Below are 18,492 nucleotides of genomic sequence, written 5' to 3'. Positions count from 1 at the left end.
TTGCACTTTTAAAGAAAAAACAACATAAAAAAAGGAAGAAAACAAAACAGGTAAAGAGGAACGATTACAGTTTAATGTCAAAGTTAAAATGTTTACATTATCAGATTATCAGTCCTAATAAAACCGACCCTAGTACAGTACTCAATAAATTTAGAAGGTATCCCCTCGCCCCTAAAACCACCCCAAAAATTGTAATTACATTTACATACATATACAGGATTTAGCGGTCGCTTTACAATTGAATACAATTCGAGCTACTGAGGGTGAAGGACCTTGCTCAGAGGCCCAACAGTGGGAATTGGTGGTGGTGGTGGGGCTTGAACCGGTGACCTTCCGATTGCTAGTCCAATACCTTAACCCAATGAGCTACCACTGCCCTTAAAATAAAATATTCTGACTATTTTGTTTGGCTTTTGGCAGGACTGGAGTGCATCTGAAATGATCCATAAATGAAGCTTTTCTCACAGGTAAAATAAACCGACGTTGATGTTTGGCGAACAACATAAAACATAAAAATAAGGAATAAAAGAAGGAAGGAAGGTGCTAAAATATCGGTAAATATTAAACGTAATAGAAATGTGTGCATCAATGCTGTGGAACTGACATTATAAAAGGTGCTAATAAATAATCGACAGTGCAAAAGCTGCTACACATGAGAAAAACAAACTCAGATTAAAAAAGGTCGTAATTTAGACAGACGTTATTTATAACATTTATGCTATTATTAATATTAGAATCGCTCCCATCCCTGTTAGAAATGTCACCTTTAAACTTGCTGTTCACTTTTAGCAGCACTAACTATTAATCACAGTATTAATTCAAACTAAAAATCAATTGGCACATTTAAATATGGCAAGAACAGAAAAGAAACATGGTTTTAGTTTTTTGTTGTTGTTGCTGATTCTGCAGTAATCATCAGCTGTACAGGATCGTGTCGTGAGCAGGTTGTTCCTGGCGATGAAGCACCAGGAAGATCCGGGAAGTTTGGAATAGAAATGAAGCACGGCTCTTGTTTTCTAGTGATTAATTCAGTTCTGTAAGAAACTGAGACGTCTGACTTCGAAGCCTGTGCATGCAACTATTTTCAGGGTTGCCAGGCGTATAGAAAACACTGTTTTGTTTTGTTTTGTTATTTTTTAAACCATAACCTCTCACTAGCAGTTCACGTACGCTGAGGGTTCGAGAAACTAAGAACACGCACACAACAAGTCTGTCTGCCACTACAGTCTGGCGCAAATGTTTGTGCCCCCTGGTCAACATCCACGTTCGGTTGACCGTTGAATTGAGAGGCGAACGTGCATCAGTGCGCTCTCGGCGCCGGTCCCAAGCCCAACGTTTGTGTCCCAAATCCAGCATTTGGAGAAACTCATCCTTATAAAATAAACAGCACAGAGATGCGTCCAAACATCAGCACTGACCAGAGTGACCGACGAGCCAAATCTTGATCCTTTTCTTGCGCTTTCCTGATTTGCAAGGGCGTAATGCACCAATTCCAAACCAAACCCACCAGGTTTAGTCCATCTAGCGCTCAGCACAAGATCGGTGCGTCCCTAGCATTTTTCTTACTTGAATAACAAACTGAGGTTCGATTTAATTAGTGAATATTTTAGTAAAATAGTAGCTGCGCGTACCTGGTCGGCAGGTCGGTTTTGCGCTCGCTCTCACTACACTGCACCCCTACAGATATCAGATAACTAACTCACCTTCCACTGAGCATCCACACTTAACATCATCTCCATAATCAACACCGTGCTTCACAATCATCACCTCCCTACCGGGCTTAGCGTGGGGAACTGTTTCTAATAGACAATATACTGTATATATTTTTTAAATCCTTAATCATTATTATCTTTTTTTTAACGTAAAAAAAAAAACCACATAAGCTTTAGGAACATGGAAGAGAAATAAAAGAACAATGGAAGCCCTATGAGGTTTGACACTGTACCCCTCCTCCTTGGCACAAGTCCTCCTCCTCATCGACGTAGTGGTAATTGCGTCTCTGATGGTTCGGGTCACAGTCCTCGAGGTCGGCGTAAATATACAGGTCGTCGTCCATGCCCTCGGGGTCGGTTTTCTCTCGGGTATCGGGGAAGTACTGCTCCAGCTGCTTCAGTTTGTTTTCCGGCAGGAAGTTTGGCTCGGGGAAAACCACCTAGAGGAGTCGGAGCTGGTGTTAATCTAAGCTTGGCCTCGAACGACGCTCTGCAAGGAGCATGAACTTGGTCTTAGGACATGAAATGAAGTTTATAATATGGAAACAGCTCATTTTTTCCTTCCAATCTAGTCGTATCCAATGACCTTACTGCATTACGCTCTCTCTCTCTACCGGTGCTGATCTCCACTCCTGATTGAGGAGAGCGAGACTGACACACGTTTACATTTTCGGGCATTTAGCAGACGCTTTTATCCAAAGCGACTTACAGTATACTGTCTAAGCAATTGAGGGCCCAACAGCGGCAACCTGGTGGGGTTTGAACCAGCAACCTTCCGCTTACTAGTCCAGTACCTGAACCGCTAGGCTACAACTGCCCTACTGCTCCGACATGTGTGCAGTAGCCGACTGCATCCTTTCACCTGCACGAGGCGAGCTCACATGCGGATCAGCTTTGTGTGATCAACGTATTGTTCCTCGACTCTGTGCAGGCGCCATCAATCAGCCAGCAGAGGTCGTAATTGCATCGGTTATAAGGTCCCGGTTCTGGCTCCCACCCTGTATGAACAACAGCCAATCGTTTTTCACGTAGGTACCCAACCTGAATTTAAGCAAGTACCATCAAACAGCCAGCAGGGGTCGTAACTGCAACAGTTTAAAGGAATTCTAACAGGTTCATATTGGGGGGTGGGAAGGGGGTAGCCGGCAGCACTTTTACCAAGCAACTGCTTTCCTCTGCTTTGTGATTTCTTTCTAAAAGACCAAAATAGCCGCCCAGGCTCCATATTAACGCCCATGGTTTTGGAATGCGTTGTCCAACAGGGACATTATCCGTGTCCACATATTTTTGGCCCCATAGTGTACAAGTGCACCTGCGTGTTAACTGATTTGCACTGGATTCACTCACGTTGAACAGGACGATGAGTTTGCCTTTCTCGAAAGGTCGGCGGTGCATCGGCATCCCCTCGTTCAGCACACACTTCTTATCTCCCGGCCGGATCAACTCGCCTGCGTGAAAAAGAAACCAGATTTTCATTAAAAATGAATCGGCTACAATAATTCGACCCAATACCAACCGGGCGATTTCTCTCAGTACCCACTAAGCACTTATTTGTCTTAGTCAGTGAGACTCCTGGATCGCGTCTAATTACTGTTATCAAAAGCCACTTTGGATGAAAGGATCAAAGCTACCTAATTACTGCACCGCCCCTCCAGACTCGAGTCTAGACTCCCAGGCACAGGGTTCCTGATCTGTGCATCAAGAGCACCTCGAGCTAACCATCAAAACGTAAGAGCATTCACCAGGATGAGACGTAACAAGCAGGGTTCTGTTGTCCAGGGTTTTAACAGGTTTCTGGAAGCCACACAACGACTCGACAAGCTGAATCTCTATGGTCATGATCAGGTCCTCTCCCTGCCTGTGGGAAAAACACAACATTACAATGTAAATGCAGGTAGACAGCTGACTTTTTTCCCCCCCAGATTACGTCCTCAATCGGCCGTAATTAGAACGCTGCCATGTATTAATGAATCGCTGCAATGGATCATCCTGGCCTGCAAAGCCTCCTTAGTTTTATTCAGACTTGGGACCAGCACTGAGAGTGCCCTGACCTCCCAGCGGGCTAGTGTGATTTACCGCAGCGCCACCCAAGTGCCCACACATGTATCAAACAATACTGCACAATACAAAAAAAGAGCTGCATTATTTATTCACTTATACCCATGATTACCTGGTGAATACGGGATGCGCTTTCTGGTCTAGGACGATAATGATGTCACCAGGTTCGAGCCCAGGCTCCTGATCGCCCTCTCCATGGAAGACGATCTTCTGTCCATCTTTCATACCTGTCAACACATCAGCCTCTTAAAACAAACCTGCATATGAACTTGTGGAACATCTGTTTTATTAACGTAATATAAAGTCCAGACTTAAATACAGTTCCCACAGCACCGTCCAAAAACTATCCATCCATCCATCCACCTATCTAGTTCCTCGGCTGCTCCCGTTAGGGGCTGCTGGCGGATCGTGATCCGCATTATTGATTCGGCAAAGTTTTTACGCCGGCTGCCCTTCCTGACACGACCCTCCTTATTTATCCGGGCTTGGGACCGGCACTACAATGAACTGGTTTATGCATCCTAGCGGCCGGGTACCTATAGGGCAATTCAGTGTCTCCAATTAGCCTGGGCGCATGTTTTTGGACTGTGGGAGGAAACCGGAGCTCCCGGAGGAAACCCACACAGACACGGGGAGAACATGCAAAGTCCACACTGAAAAGGACCCGGACCGTCCCACCTAGGATTTTAACCCAGGACCTTCTTGCTGTGAGGCGACAGTGCTACCCTATGTGCCGCCCCATCATATAACAATTATAATAATATCACATTGAGTAATATTAAGTGAATTAGAAGTGACTTGGATACAGCTGCCTTAGCACCTGTCCGAAAACTATCAGTGTGTGATTTGGAGCAGATCTGGGGTTTAGCAGTAAATAAAATAAATAAACTTAAAAAGAGCCTCACAGTGAAGATAAACCGGAGCAGCGCGCGCGTGTGTGTGTGTGTGTGTGTGTGTGTGTGTGTGCCTTTAGAAGAGACGCTTTGTTCACAGTATCGCTATAAGTGATTCATTGATTCACGAGTCATTTTTCGCGAAGCGTAAGTTTCTCTTCTCGGTTATCTCTCCGTGTTTACTGTTATTAATTAAATGTCGTGGTTTTAAATAAACACCAGCTACTACAGAACATTCTGTGTGACTCTCTTACATTAAAAAGCTTCATTAAACTGCTATTAGCACAGATCTGTAACCGAGTCAGACTCGTTCCGTCTAAGGAGCTAAAAGTTCAGCAGATGATCCTGAACTAACGAATTTGGTAATGAATAAACTTTTGCCTCTGATTGGCTCTGTAACGTTTTCTGTTCTCATCTACATCACAAGTAAGAACCGCTCACGATTTACCAAAGTGAACCAGGAGTTTATATAACGTGCTGATAGAATCAACTCAGATGTGACCGGGTTGAATTATCTTTTTAAAGTAAATATTACAATCAGCAAAATTACATCGTATGTGTGATGCACAACGTTAATGATGTTATTTTAGGTCATGAAGAGCTTTCACTGTGGTTTCTGTACGATGGTTGATGAATGGTGATGTGATGGTTGGTGCTTCGTAGCTCAAAGTCTGGATCAATCCACTGAGCCGTTAACTTAACGTGATCTTTATATATCACACGATCGGATCGGCTACTTTTAGGAAATATCGCCGATAGCATATTTTGATTAAAAATCGGCCGATACCGATTCATAGCCGATCGATCGTCCCATCTCTATTTAATACTTGTTTTATAAAGTGTGTTCTAGTCCCAATCGATCAATAACAGAATGGCAATCAGCCAGGGGATGGGGATGGGAGGGGATGGGATGGGATGGGATGGGGGGGGGTTTCCTACCTTTGTCGATGTGCACCTCCAGGATCTTCTTTTGGCGCGTGATCTTGCGGCCGGTGCAGGCTTTGCAGCGGTCGCGGTGGCTGAGGCGCTGACCCTGACCTCTGCAGCCGGTGCAGACGGTGGAGATCTGCTGCACCATGCCGGGGATTAACTGATGCAGACGCACCTGCACTCCTGTACCCCGGCAGGACTGACACACGTCCACGGCACCTTTACGGCCCCCGCGGCCTGAGAAGCACAACACGCACGGATGAATCGTTACTGATAGATCACGAGAGAGCTGGAATAACACATGAATACGTTATGACCCGATCTCACGGTGTTATTTCGACAGAAACCAAGTGCACGAAATGGCTCATGTTAACAGTAACTGTCACACTATCTTTATCTCAGGACTGCTCAAACGCTGCACAGAAATGCATCACTCTCACATCAGGAACGTGTCATTTTCAGCTAGAACCTGTCCATCATTGTGGTTTAGGTAGCAATTTACCCAAGGCTCAGCATTTCAGCCTCAGCTTCTGTAGATTTAATTTGTGGACACATTTGTGGGCTAAATAAAGACATTAGGCACATTAGACACACCAATCTTTATTATTTATGATAGATTTTGATTTGATTGCTAATTTGTGGCCACTTTTTTTTATCATTTTGTGTGCTAAATAATTACTTTAAGCACATTAGGCACACCAATAGTGAACATCAATGATTGTTTTTGATTTTATTGCTTATTTGCACCCACATTTTATTACTCTACGGGGTAAATATTTACTTTAAGCACATTAGACACACCAATCTTGAATATTTATAGTTGTTTTTGATTTGATTGCTAATTTGTGGACACAATTTTATCATATTGTGGGCTAAATAATTACATTAGGCACATTAAATGCACCAAGCTTGAATATTTATGGTCGTTTTTTATTTAAATGCTTATTTGTGGCCTCTTATTATCATATTGGGGGCTAAATAATTACATTAAGCACATTAAATGCACCAAGCTTGAATATTTATGGTCGTTTTTTATTTAAATGCTTATTTGTGGCCTCTTCTTAATATTTTGAGGGCTAAATAATTACATTAGGCACATTAGGCACACCAATCTTGAATATTTAGGGTTGATTTTGATTTGATTGCTAATTTTTGGCCACTTTTTATCATTTTGAGGGTTAAATAATTACATTAAGCACATTTGATGCACCAATCTTGAATTTTTATGGTCAATTTTGATTTGATTGCTAATTTGTGGCCACTTTTAATCATTTTATGGGCTAAATAATTACATGAAGCATATTAGATGCACCAATCTTGAATATTAAAGGCTGATTTTGATTTGATTGCAAATTTGTGGACACAAGTTTTATCATTTTATGGGCTAAATAATTACATTAATTACACTCAACACACCAATCTTGAATATTTATGGTTATTTTTGATTTGATTGCTGATGTGGCCACTTTTTTTTTTTTTTTTATCATTTTGTGGGCTAAATAATTACTTTAAGCATATTGAACACACCAGTCTTGAATTTTTATGGTCAACTTTGGTTTGACTGCTAATTTGTGGCCACTTTTTATATCATTTTGGGGGCTAAATAATTGCATTAGGCACCTTTGATGCACCAATCTTCAATATTTATGGTTTTTATTTTGGCTCGATTGCTGATTTGTGGCCACATGTTATAATTTTGTGGGCTAAATAAGTACATTAAGCACATTAGAACAAATCTAGTGTTTAAAAAGTTGCAACATGAATAAAACCACAGTCTCTTTAATGGACCAGGCAGGACACTTGGGCTTCACTATAGTACATTTAGTTGTTTTTATTTTGGATAAAAGTGCTAGGGTGGCGCAGGTCAGTTATCCTAAACAGTAAACAATGCATTTATGAGCACCGAATGTAGAAAACGTTTTGTAGATGTAGGACCTGATTGGCCTACCGAGCCAAAACTAAATAAATCCACAATATGCACAATATGGTCAGAGCTAAAGTACTTACTGCTAGACTGTAATTATTATGCCATTCATAACATAAGTCGGGCACAACAAGAAGAAAATGTTGTGATTGTGATGTGCAACAGTGACATGGCCGTGAGTGAGGGCCGATTTAGCTTCCATCTACAGAAGCTGAGGCTGAAATGCTGAGCCTTGGGTAAATTGCTACCTAAACCACAATGATGGACAGGTTGTAGCTGAAAATGACACGTTTCTGGTGTGAGACTGATGCATTTCTGTGCAGCGTTTGAGCAGTCCTTTCTTGGGGCAAAGTGAGACCGGCGCATCGACTGTATCCATCCCGTTACCTTCACATCTCTCACAGATGACGTTTTTCTGTACGGCCAGCTTCCTGGTGGCTCCGTTGTAAAGATCCTCCAAGGTGACGGTCAGCTGGTGCACAATATTCTTCCCTATAAAACAAAACGACAAACAGTCGTCCAAATACAATCCAATTACCTTCATATCATATGTACATGTGATGGTACATTAACAAAAGTATTTGGACACCTGCCCATGAGCCACTTCACTTCTTTGATAAGGCTTTTCACACCTTTTCACTTTACATACTGGTTCTATTACACCTCTTAGCCATTACCGTGGCTGAAACACTCACATTTTAAAATTAGAAGAGGTGTCCCAATACTTTTGCCCATACAGTGTGTCTGTAATTGTCTGTTAGCAAGAGCCACAATGTCATTAGTTGATCTGAATCACGAACCTTTCCTCTCTCTGCGCATGCGTCCTCCTCCTCCGAAGAACATGTCAAAAATGTCCATGGGCGAGCTGAAGCCTCCGCATCCTCCCGTGCTTCCACCTTCCTTGATCGCCGTCTCCCCTCCCCGATCGTACACTTCCCTCTTCTGAGCATCGGACAGCACCTCATAGGCCTGAGAGATCTGTTTGAACTGTAAGGAAGAACACACACACACACACACACACACACACACACACACACGATCCTTTGAATATGACATTTAAAGACATGACGGTGCAACGACTAAAACATTAAATAAAACCACAAAATATAATGTGTTTCATGGCTTCTGAACACGCCTGACCCCATCCAAATGTTAAATTCAGTAAATAAACAGTAATAATGGATTAATTGTAAATAACCAGCGTAGAGGCACTCGGACGGCACAGATCCCGGCAAGCAGGTGATTTTTGTGGAGAGGGGATGGATTGGCACACCTCAATATACCTCACTACACTTTGATACATCTCACTACACCTCATTACTCCTCGATACATCTCACTACACCTTGTTACACCTCATTACACCTCGGAACACCTCGATACATTTCACTACACCTTGTTACACCTCATTACACCTCGGAACACCTCGATACATCTCACTACACCTTGTTACACCTCATTACACCTCGGAACACCTCGATACATCTCACTACACCTTGTTACACCTCATTACACCTCACTACACTTTGATACATCTCACTACACCTCATTACTCCTCGATACATCTCACTACACCTCATTATACCTCACTACACTTTGATACATCTCACTACACCTCATTACTCCTCGATACATCTCACTACACCTCATTATACCTCACTACACTTTGATACATCTCACTACACCTCATTACTCCTCGATACATCTCACTACACCTTGTTACACCTCGATACATCTCACTACACCTTGTTACACCTCATTACACCTCGGTACACCTCGATACATCTCACTACACCTTGTTACACCTCATTACACCTCGGTACACCTCGATACATCTCGTTACACCTCATTACACCTCGGTACACCTCGATACATCTCACTACACCTTGTTACACCTCATTACACCTCGGTACACCTCGATACATCTCACTACACCTCACTACACCTCATTACACCTCGGAACACCTCGATACATCTCACTACACCTTGTTACACCTCATTACACCTCACTACACTTTGATACATCTCACTACACCTCATTACTCCTCGATACATCTCACTACACCTCATTATACCTCACTACACTTTGATACATCTCACTACACCTCATTACTCCTCGATACATCTCACTACACCTTGTTACACCTCGATACATCTCACTACACCTTGTTACACCTCATTACACCTCGGTACACCTCGATACATCTCACTACACCTTGTTACACCTCATTACACCTCGGAACACCTCGATACATCTCACTACACCTTGTTACACCTCATTACACCTCGGTACACCTCGATACATCTCACTACACCTTGTTACACCTCATTACACCTCGGTACACCTCGATACATCTCACTACACCTCACTACACCTCATTACACCTCGGAACACCTCGATACATCTCACTACACCTTGTTACACCTCACTACACTTTGATACATCTCACTACACCTCATTACTCCTCGATACATCTCACTACACCTTGTTACACCTCGATACATCTCACTACACCTTGTTACACCTCATTACACCTCGGTACACCTCGATACATCTCACTACACCTTGTTACACCTCATTACACCTCGGAACACCTCGATACATCTCACTACACCTTGTTACACCTCATTACACCTCGGTACACCTCGATACATCTCACTACACCTTGTTACACCTCATTATACCTCACTACACTTTGATACATCTCACTACACCTCATTACTCCTCGATACATCTCACTACACCTTGTTACACCTCATTATACCTCACTACACTTTGATACATCTCACTACACCTCATTATACCTCACTACACTTTGATACATCTCACTACACCTCATTACTCCTCGATACATCTCACTACACCTTGTTACACCTCGATACATCTCACTACACCTTGTTACACCTCATTACACCTCGGTACACCTCGATACATCTCACTACATCTCACTACACCTTGTTACACCTCATTACACCTCGGAACACCTCGATACATCTCACTACACCATGTTACACCTCATTACACCTCGGTACACCTCGATACATCTTACTACACCTTGTTACACCTCATTATACCTCACTACACTTTGATACATCTCACTACACCTCATTACTCCTCGATACATCTCACTACACCTTGTTACACCTCATTATACCTCACTACACTTTGATACATCTCACTACACCTCATTACTCCTCGATACATCTCACTACACCTTGTTACATCTCACTACACCTTGTTACACCTCATTATACCTCACTACACTTTGATACATCTCACTACACCTCATTACTCCTCGATACATCTCACTACACCTCAATACACCTCGGTACATCTCGATACATCTCACTACACCTTGTTACACCTCATTACACCTCGGAACACCTCGATACATCTCACTACACCTCAATACACCTCGGTACATCTCACTACACCTTGTTACATCTCACTACACCTCATTACACCTCGGAACACCTCGATACATCTCACTACACCTCAATACACCTCGGTACCCCTCGATACATCTCACTACACTTTGATACATCTCACTACACCTCAATACACCTCATTACACCTCGGAACACCTCGATACATCTCACTACACCTCAATACACCTCGATACATCTCACTACACCTCAATACACCTCGATACATCTCACTACACCTCAATACACCTCGATACATCTCACTACACCTCAATACACCTCGATACATCTCACTACACCTTGTTACATCTCACTACACCTCATTACACCTCAATACACCTCGGTACATCTCACTACACCTCAATACACCTCGATACATCTCACTACACCTTGTTACATCTCACTACACCTCATTACACCTCGGAACACCTCGATACATCTCACTACACCTCAATACACCTCGGTACACCTCGATACATCTCACTACACCTCAATACACCTCGGTACACCTCGATACATCTCACTACACCTTGTTACACCTCATTACACCTCGGTACATCTCACTACACCTTGTTACATCTCACTACACCTCATTACACCTCGGAACACCTCGATACATCTCACTACACCTCAATACACCTCGGTACACCTCGATACATCTCACTACACCTCAATACACCTCGGTACACCTCGATACATCTCACTACACCTCAATACACCTCGGAACACCTCGATACATCTCACTACACCTTGTTACACCTCATTACACCTCGGTACACCTCGATACATCTCACTACACCTCAATACACCTCGGTACACCTCGATACATCTCACTACACCTCAATACACCTCGGTACACCTCGATACATCTCACTACACCTCAATACACCTTACTACACTTCGATACATCTCACTACACCTCAATACACCTTACTACACTTCGATACATCTCACTACACCTTGTTACACCTCATTACACCTCGGTACACCTCGATACATCTCACTACACCTCGATACATCTCATTACTCCTCATGATACCTCATTATACCTCCCTACATCATATTATACCTCACTGTACCTCCTTACACCTCGCTAGACATCCCTTCCGAAGCAAGGAACTCATCTATGTATTAATCCGAAGCTCAACAAACTAAAACAATTAAACAGTCAGTCAATCCACATGTTCAAATGTATCAGAAAGAGATTCCTAAACATTGTTTATTATGATCCGAAATGTTCTGCAGTTACTGGTTTGAATTCTGTAGCTAAAGGTTCACGAACTGAAAGCGCTACGGCAAATAAAACAACGGTACATGGATTCCAGAAAAGTTAGTGTTAATCAGAACAAAATAATAAATAAACATAATAAACATTATTTAGTACAGAGAAGAGCAGGAAGCCCCTGTGAAAATCTAAACACAGGCCTTTGGACAGATTGTGGACCTTAAACATTTTAGCATTATAAGTACATAATCATAACTGTGTTACCTTCTCACCCTCGGCTGGATTTTTATCTGGGTGGTATTTCAGGGCCAGTTTGCGATAAGCTTTTTTCAGCTCGTCAGGGCTGGCGTTAGGCTTCACACCCAGAATGTCATAAAAACCAGTTTCTTTCACCATGGTGCCCACCAGCCTGATGCAACTGCAGAGAGAAAACACACTTATTTAGCAACGGTGAATGAACGAAAACAGCAAACCATGTTAAAGTTGCAAAGAAACAGTAGACAAATAATGGTGTGGTGGCACTGATACTGATCTATTGAAAATCCTGAGATATTCATTGGTAGTTGAACTATCCAGTAACATTTGACTTGATTCTTCAGGATAAGTGAATGATTAAAGGCTACTTGAGTACTGTGCTTGGATGGCATAGTGGTAAAACACTAGATAGCCTAATACTATTGACATTCAGGGTTCGAATCTCATGTGTGCTATCACCTGGTCCACTGGAAGGTGCACTTGTTAGAGTGCTCTCCATGCTGGTCCCGAAAAAGTGAGATTTTAATGCAGCATGAGTTAACTAACAGGGTTTATCATTCCCACAAGGAAAAATATTGAAAGGGTTTAAAAAAAAAAAACATCAACACAAACAGCATCAACAGAGAGTGAAACAGTGAGAACACTGAGTTTGGTTAACATAATGGACATTGGGAAAGTATATTCCTTTAAACCAGATTAACATACCCCAACGTTTCTTTGATGACCATTTTATTATGTTTACTAATTCCATAATGGTACAAGCAGCATCTGGTGGATATCACATCCATTGGATGGCTTCGCATGATTGTGTGCAAGCCAACTGATATGAGGTATTTTACAGGCCCATGTGCACCCTATGGTGCGTACCATAATTTCCTCACATTACAAGACCATAATAACTCCATTCATCCATTATACTTTATTAACTGGTTTGATGAACACCAGAATGGAGTGTATAACAAAGAAGTCTGTCTGGTCAGGAACAAATTTTCTGTCAAGCTTTTAAGGGCCTCTCTGGGCAAAGTAAAGCTTGCTTGATTGTGGACAGTGAGACCCATGTTCCAGAAGCAGTGGTGTATAGTAACTAAGTAATAATACTTCGTTACAGTACTTAAGTAGTTTTTTGAAGTATTTGTACTTTACTGGAGTATAAAAATTTCACTTTTACTCCGATACACTCGCTGTATTTTTACCGATTACATTCGAACCACAAATAAAACGTTTCACTAAATTTGTTTGGAATTCATTGACTGCAAAACTCATGAAGACACGTCCATTATTTTTAAAAACTCATTTATGGACAAATATTTCCTCAGATAACTTCTGTATTAGACCGGCAGAGGAGAGATTCATGGTGCTGAGGAACATGCAGCACGTCTTTAACCCTTTAATCATCTCAACAAGAAAATCATCTTATCCAACTTATTATTCATGATTTTTCAGCTGCTAGCTTCACGTTAGAAATGGTGTTTTCTTAAAGTAAGAATACCAATATTATTTTAGTTTAACACTTGCACATTCAGTGAGTAGATACGACCCCAAAAAGATTATTTAAATACAGCTTATTTTACTCAAATATTTTGATTTAAAATAATGATTGAGCAGATCATGCGCCACACGTTTTGCTTTAAATTAATTATGCCAAAATGATTTTGTTGTTATTGAAATATACTACCCAAATAAAAAAATGGGACAGTATAGAAAATGCAAATAAAACAGATGCCGTGTTTCTTACATTTACATCGACTCACATTCTAAAAACGTTGGAGCAGGAACATTTAGGGCTGGTAATGAGTTAAAAAAACAACTAAATAATGTCATGATTTCAAACAGGTGATGTGAACAGTTGATTATGATCATGAATTGGCACAAATCATGTTCAGATGAAAGGAAGAAAACAGGTTAATTGTTAAGGTGGTTTACAGGCTTAAAAGAACAATCTTTATATTTAAAATCAGCGCTTCCATTTATACTAACAGCATTTACTTTTACTTCTACTTTTAATACTTACGTACATTTAATATCAAATTACTTTTGATACTTAAGTACATTAAACATCAGATACTTTTAGACTTTTACTCAAGTAATATTCTAAAAGGAGACTTTTACTTCTATCAGAGTAAATTTCTGGTAAGATACTTGTACTTTTACTCAAGTATGGCCTTCCGGTACTTTATACATCACTGTCCAGAAGCCTCTACTGGTGTGGTTTTAAATTGGGCAGTTGTAGCCTAGCGGTTAAGGTACTGGACTAGTAATCAAAAGGTCGCTGGTTCAAGCACCACCTTTGGGCCCTTGAGCAAGGCCCTTAACCCTCAATCGCTCAGACTGTATACTGTCACACTACTGTAAGTCGCTTTGGATATAGGCATCTACCATGTCATACATTCCTTTTGGTATGAGAACACAATGTACTTATTTAAGGGTGGAGACAAACCAACCCTATTTATATGGGCAAACAGATCAAAAATGAGCTGTAATCAATCACAATCACTAATGAGGATTTAGGAGGCCAATAAACAAAAGTAAATGAACCCTACAAATGTGTAAACGTTTGATTTTTTGACAATTGTAGTCAAAAAGCTTCTAAAATAATATAAGTTAGAGTGGAGCTAAAGGGCTATGTATTCTATTTACTCAAATATTACCCAACTGAAGCTTAAATTATATTTTTTATTAGCAGTGTTGTACAAACATGTGAATATTATTGATATAAGGACAGAAAAACCTGTCCTGTTAATTCAATGTAAACACTTCAGTTACAATAGTTAGCATTATTAGCCGTGTAGCTAGCGAGCTTAGTCGCTTTTTTTTCAATTGTAACACTGCACACGTATTTATTTTAACCGCTCGTGTTGTTAAATGAGAAGTAAACGTCTTACTGTATAATTCTGAGGTGATTTCTCAGCTCTCATCGATGTGAAATTGTCCAAAGTTTGATCACAATCGCGCTGAGAAATCAAGCTTCCAGAAGCTTCCACTGCTCTGTTGCCTAACGCCGAATGAGCGTAGTGCGCATGCGCACCGCTGACACTCAATAACTCGGTTTATTTCGCGAAAACATTCGAAGTTTTGCGATTTAGGGTTAAAATCTGCGCCGCTCACTGGAGCGCTGTTGTCTGTAATAAAAGTGAATCGATATTTAAGGATGTGCACGCAAAGAAAAAATGCGACTCCGGTGGGACTCGAACCCACAACCTTTGAATCACCTCTCCAGTGTTTGACTAGAAGTCCAATGCGCTATCCATTGCGCCACGGAGCCACCTGTTGCACTCACAGCAACAACTGAGTATATTAACCTACAACATGGCGAGGACACCCTGCACAGACAACAAACAAGGTCCAATAAGCATGAAACTGAGCTCCAGGAGCAAATACTACAATGTAATTTTAATACTTATCAAACACTAACGTGTAATATTCAACTCTACATCCTAAAACTACATCCAACAACGAAAAGTCACTCTTAAATCTCTTTATTTCTACATTTATTACTCTGTGTGTAGGTTACATGATACTTTTAGTGCCACGGTTGGAAAAACAACTGATTTAAAATCATCCCGATTGTCCGTCTAATGCTTATGTAAATGTCTCCTCCTTGTGGTGAAATGCTGTAACTGCAGCAGCGTTTTAATGTGCACAGAAAACTGCATTAGAAAAGCAAAATAATGAATAAGTCTTAGTTTTAATATTAATTAAATTAAATATACGACCCTTGTCGAATGCCAAAAAATGTAAATGTTAATGTGTGTTGGTTACATGACACTTTAGTGCAACGGTTGAAAAATAAAAAACGCTTGTCCGTCTGATGCTTGTGTAAATGTCTCCTCCTTGTGGTGAAACTCTGTAACTGCAGCAGCATTTTAATGTGCACAGAACATTGCATTACAAAAGCGAAATAATTTATATAAATATTCCCAAAAAAACCCCAGCAGTTTAATTATACGACCCCTGTTTTAAATAGTCTGTACTTAATGTCCACTAATTTCTTCATTTATTACTCTGTGTGTTGGTTACATGACACTTTAGTGCCACGGTTAAAAAAAAACGCTTGTCCGTCTGATGCTTGTGTAAATGTCTCCTCCTTGTGGTGACACGCTGTAACTGCAGCAACGTTTTAATGTGCACAGAAAATTGCATCACAAAAGCGAAAAAATTAATATAAATATTGCTAGTTTTAATTCTCATTAAATAACACAGCAATTTAAATATACGACACTTGTTTTAAATAGTCTGTAATTAATGTCCACTCATTTCTTCATTCATTACTCTGTGTGTTTACATGACCGCTTGTCCGTCTAATGCTTGTGTAAACGCCTCCTTGTGGTGAAACTCTGTAACTGCAGCAGCGTTTTAATGTGCACAGAAAATTGCATTAATAAAAGCGAAATAAAGAACGAGTCTTAGTTTTAATTTTAATTGAATGACCCAGCAGTTTGAATACGCAACTCTTAGCTTTGCGAGCATAGCTTTAGCCATTGCTCTGTGTTGGTTATATGGCACTTCAGCGCTTGAGACTATCGAAGCCCGGATAGCTCAGTCGGTAGAGCATCAGACTTTTAATCTGAGGGTCCAGGGTTCAAGTCCCTGTTCGGGCGAACATTTTTTTTCTCTTTATTATACATTCACAAAGGAAATACTTACACTAAAACTTATACAAAATTAACGTACATGTGTAATTACGAATGCATTTTCCAAAAACTAACATTAAACGTGTCATTACATACAAAAGTTTAATGGTTGAGTAGAATTCAACCGCAGGTGATATTCTATATAAATTTAAAATTTTGACTTGCCACGCTGTGTTAATGCATTGGAACAATATCTTGATGCATGACCACGATTATATATCAGGGTTTGGGTTCAAACATGAAGCATTATCTTATATTAAATCCAGTTTACCTTCCTTGGACAGCCATGAACACAATCCCCCTGAGAGCAAAGAACCGATTTATTTTGCTTCACGTTGGCTGTGGCCAAAATAAAATGACCGTGTTGCCACGCCCTACTTTGCTAAATTGTGGCCTAAACACTCCATCACAGCGGCTCTGTAGAACTGTGCAGTTGGGATGGATTAATGATGAGCCATGTTTGATAAAAAAGACTCGTCTCAAATCGAATTTAATTAATATTTGTTTGTTTGTTCATTGGGATGTTTTTACACTTTGGTTACATTCATGACAGGAACGGTAGTTACTCGTTACACAAGATTCATCAGTTCACAAGTTAATGGACAATTTAGTATCTCTAATTCACCTCACTTGCACGTCTTTGGACTGTGGGAGGAAACCGGAGCACCCGGAGTAAACCCACGCTGACACGGGGAGAACATGCAAACTCCACACAGAAAGGACCTGGACCACCCGACCTGGGGATCAAAACAAGGATCTTCTTGCTCTGAGGCGTCAATGCTACCCACAATTTAATATAAGTTCATTGTTTAAGTGTAACATTTTTATTAGTTATTTTTTTGCAAGCTGTAGCCTAGGGTTAAGGTGCTGGACTAAGTAATCAAAAGGTTGCTGGTTCAAGCCCCACCACTACCAGGTTGCTGCTGTTGGGCCCTTACGCCTCAATTGCTCAGACTTTACACTGATCAGCCATAACATTAAAACCTCCTACTTGTTTCTACACTCACTGTCCATTTTATCATGCTTTTTTTCGTCCCCTTTCACCCTGTTCTTCAATGGTCAGGACCCCCACAGAGCAGGTATTATTTAGGTGGTGGGTCATTATCAGCCCTGCAGCGACACTGACATGGTGGTGGTGGTGGTGTGTTAGTGTGTGTTGTACTGGTATGAGTGGATCAGACACAGCAGCGCTGCTGGAGTTTTTAAATACCGTGTCCACTCACTGTCCACTCTAGTTAGTAGATGTATAACTGTATATAATACCTGCTCTCTGTGGGGGTCCTGACCATTGAAAAACAGGGTGAAAGGGGGTAACAAAGTATGCAGAGAAACAGATGGACTACAGTCAGTAATTGTAGAACTACAAAGTGCTGATAAAATGGACAGTGAGTGTAGAAACGAGGAGGTGGCTGATCGGTGTATACTGTAACTGTTCTATAA

At 41.0% G+C, this 18,492-nt stretch overlaps 1 protein-coding gene and 2 non-coding genes across 5 annotated transcripts in view; 1 reads left to right on the top strand and 2 right to left on the bottom strand.

Annotated features, from left to right (window-relative positions):
* dnaja1 (DnaJ heat shock protein family (Hsp40) member A1) overlaps positions 1-17,346 on the bottom strand; it is a 41,072-nt gene extending 23,726 nt beyond the window's left edge. The window contains exons 1-9 of one of the 3 annotated variants that reach the window (XM_063008688.1): positions 17,324-17,346; positions 12,431-12,584; positions 8,318-8,504; positions 7,905-8,009; positions 5,603-5,830; positions 3,883-3,997; positions 3,455-3,570; positions 3,060-3,160; positions 1,946-2,152 (exon numbers count right to left, since the gene is read on the bottom strand). In XM_063008688.1, the coding sequence (XP_062864758.1) occupies positions 1,946-2,152; positions 3,060-3,160; positions 3,455-3,570; positions 3,883-3,997; positions 5,603-5,830; positions 7,905-8,009; positions 8,318-8,504; positions 12,431-12,584; positions 17,324-17,340 (1,230 nt within the window). In that variant the 5' untranslated portion in view covers positions 17,341-17,346. Of the gene's footprint in view, positions 1-51; positions 2,153-3,059; positions 3,161-3,454; positions 3,571-3,882; positions 3,998-5,602; positions 5,831-7,904; positions 8,010-8,317; positions 8,505-12,430; positions 12,585-17,323 lie in introns of those variants that run through there. The other 2 variants (XM_063008689.1, XM_063008690.1) reach the window with 2 other exon arrangements.
* trnar-ucu (transfer RNA arginine (anticodon UCU)) lies at positions 15,592-15,683 on the bottom strand. Its single transcript is given in 2 exon segments — positions 15,592-15,627; positions 15,647-15,683. It is a non-coding gene; the product is annotated as a tRNA-Arg (tRNA).
* On the top strand, positions 16,947-17,019 carry trnak-uuu (transfer RNA lysine (anticodon UUU)). Its single transcript has one exon. It is a non-coding gene; the product is annotated as a tRNA-Lys (tRNA).
* Positions 17,347-18,492: the final 1,146 nt, after the last annotated feature.

Source organism: Trichomycterus rosablanca, chromosome 14 (genome assembly GCF_030014385.1).
Source record: "Trichomycterus rosablanca isolate fTriRos1 chromosome 14, fTriRos1.hap1, whole genome shotgun sequence".
NCBI classification, from domain to species: Eukaryota; Metazoa; Chordata; class Actinopteri; order Siluriformes; family Trichomycteridae; genus Trichomycterus; species Trichomycterus rosablanca.
The sequence above is the reverse complement of the archived record's forward strand: the minus strand, read 5'-3'. Positions and strand labels throughout refer to the sequence as shown.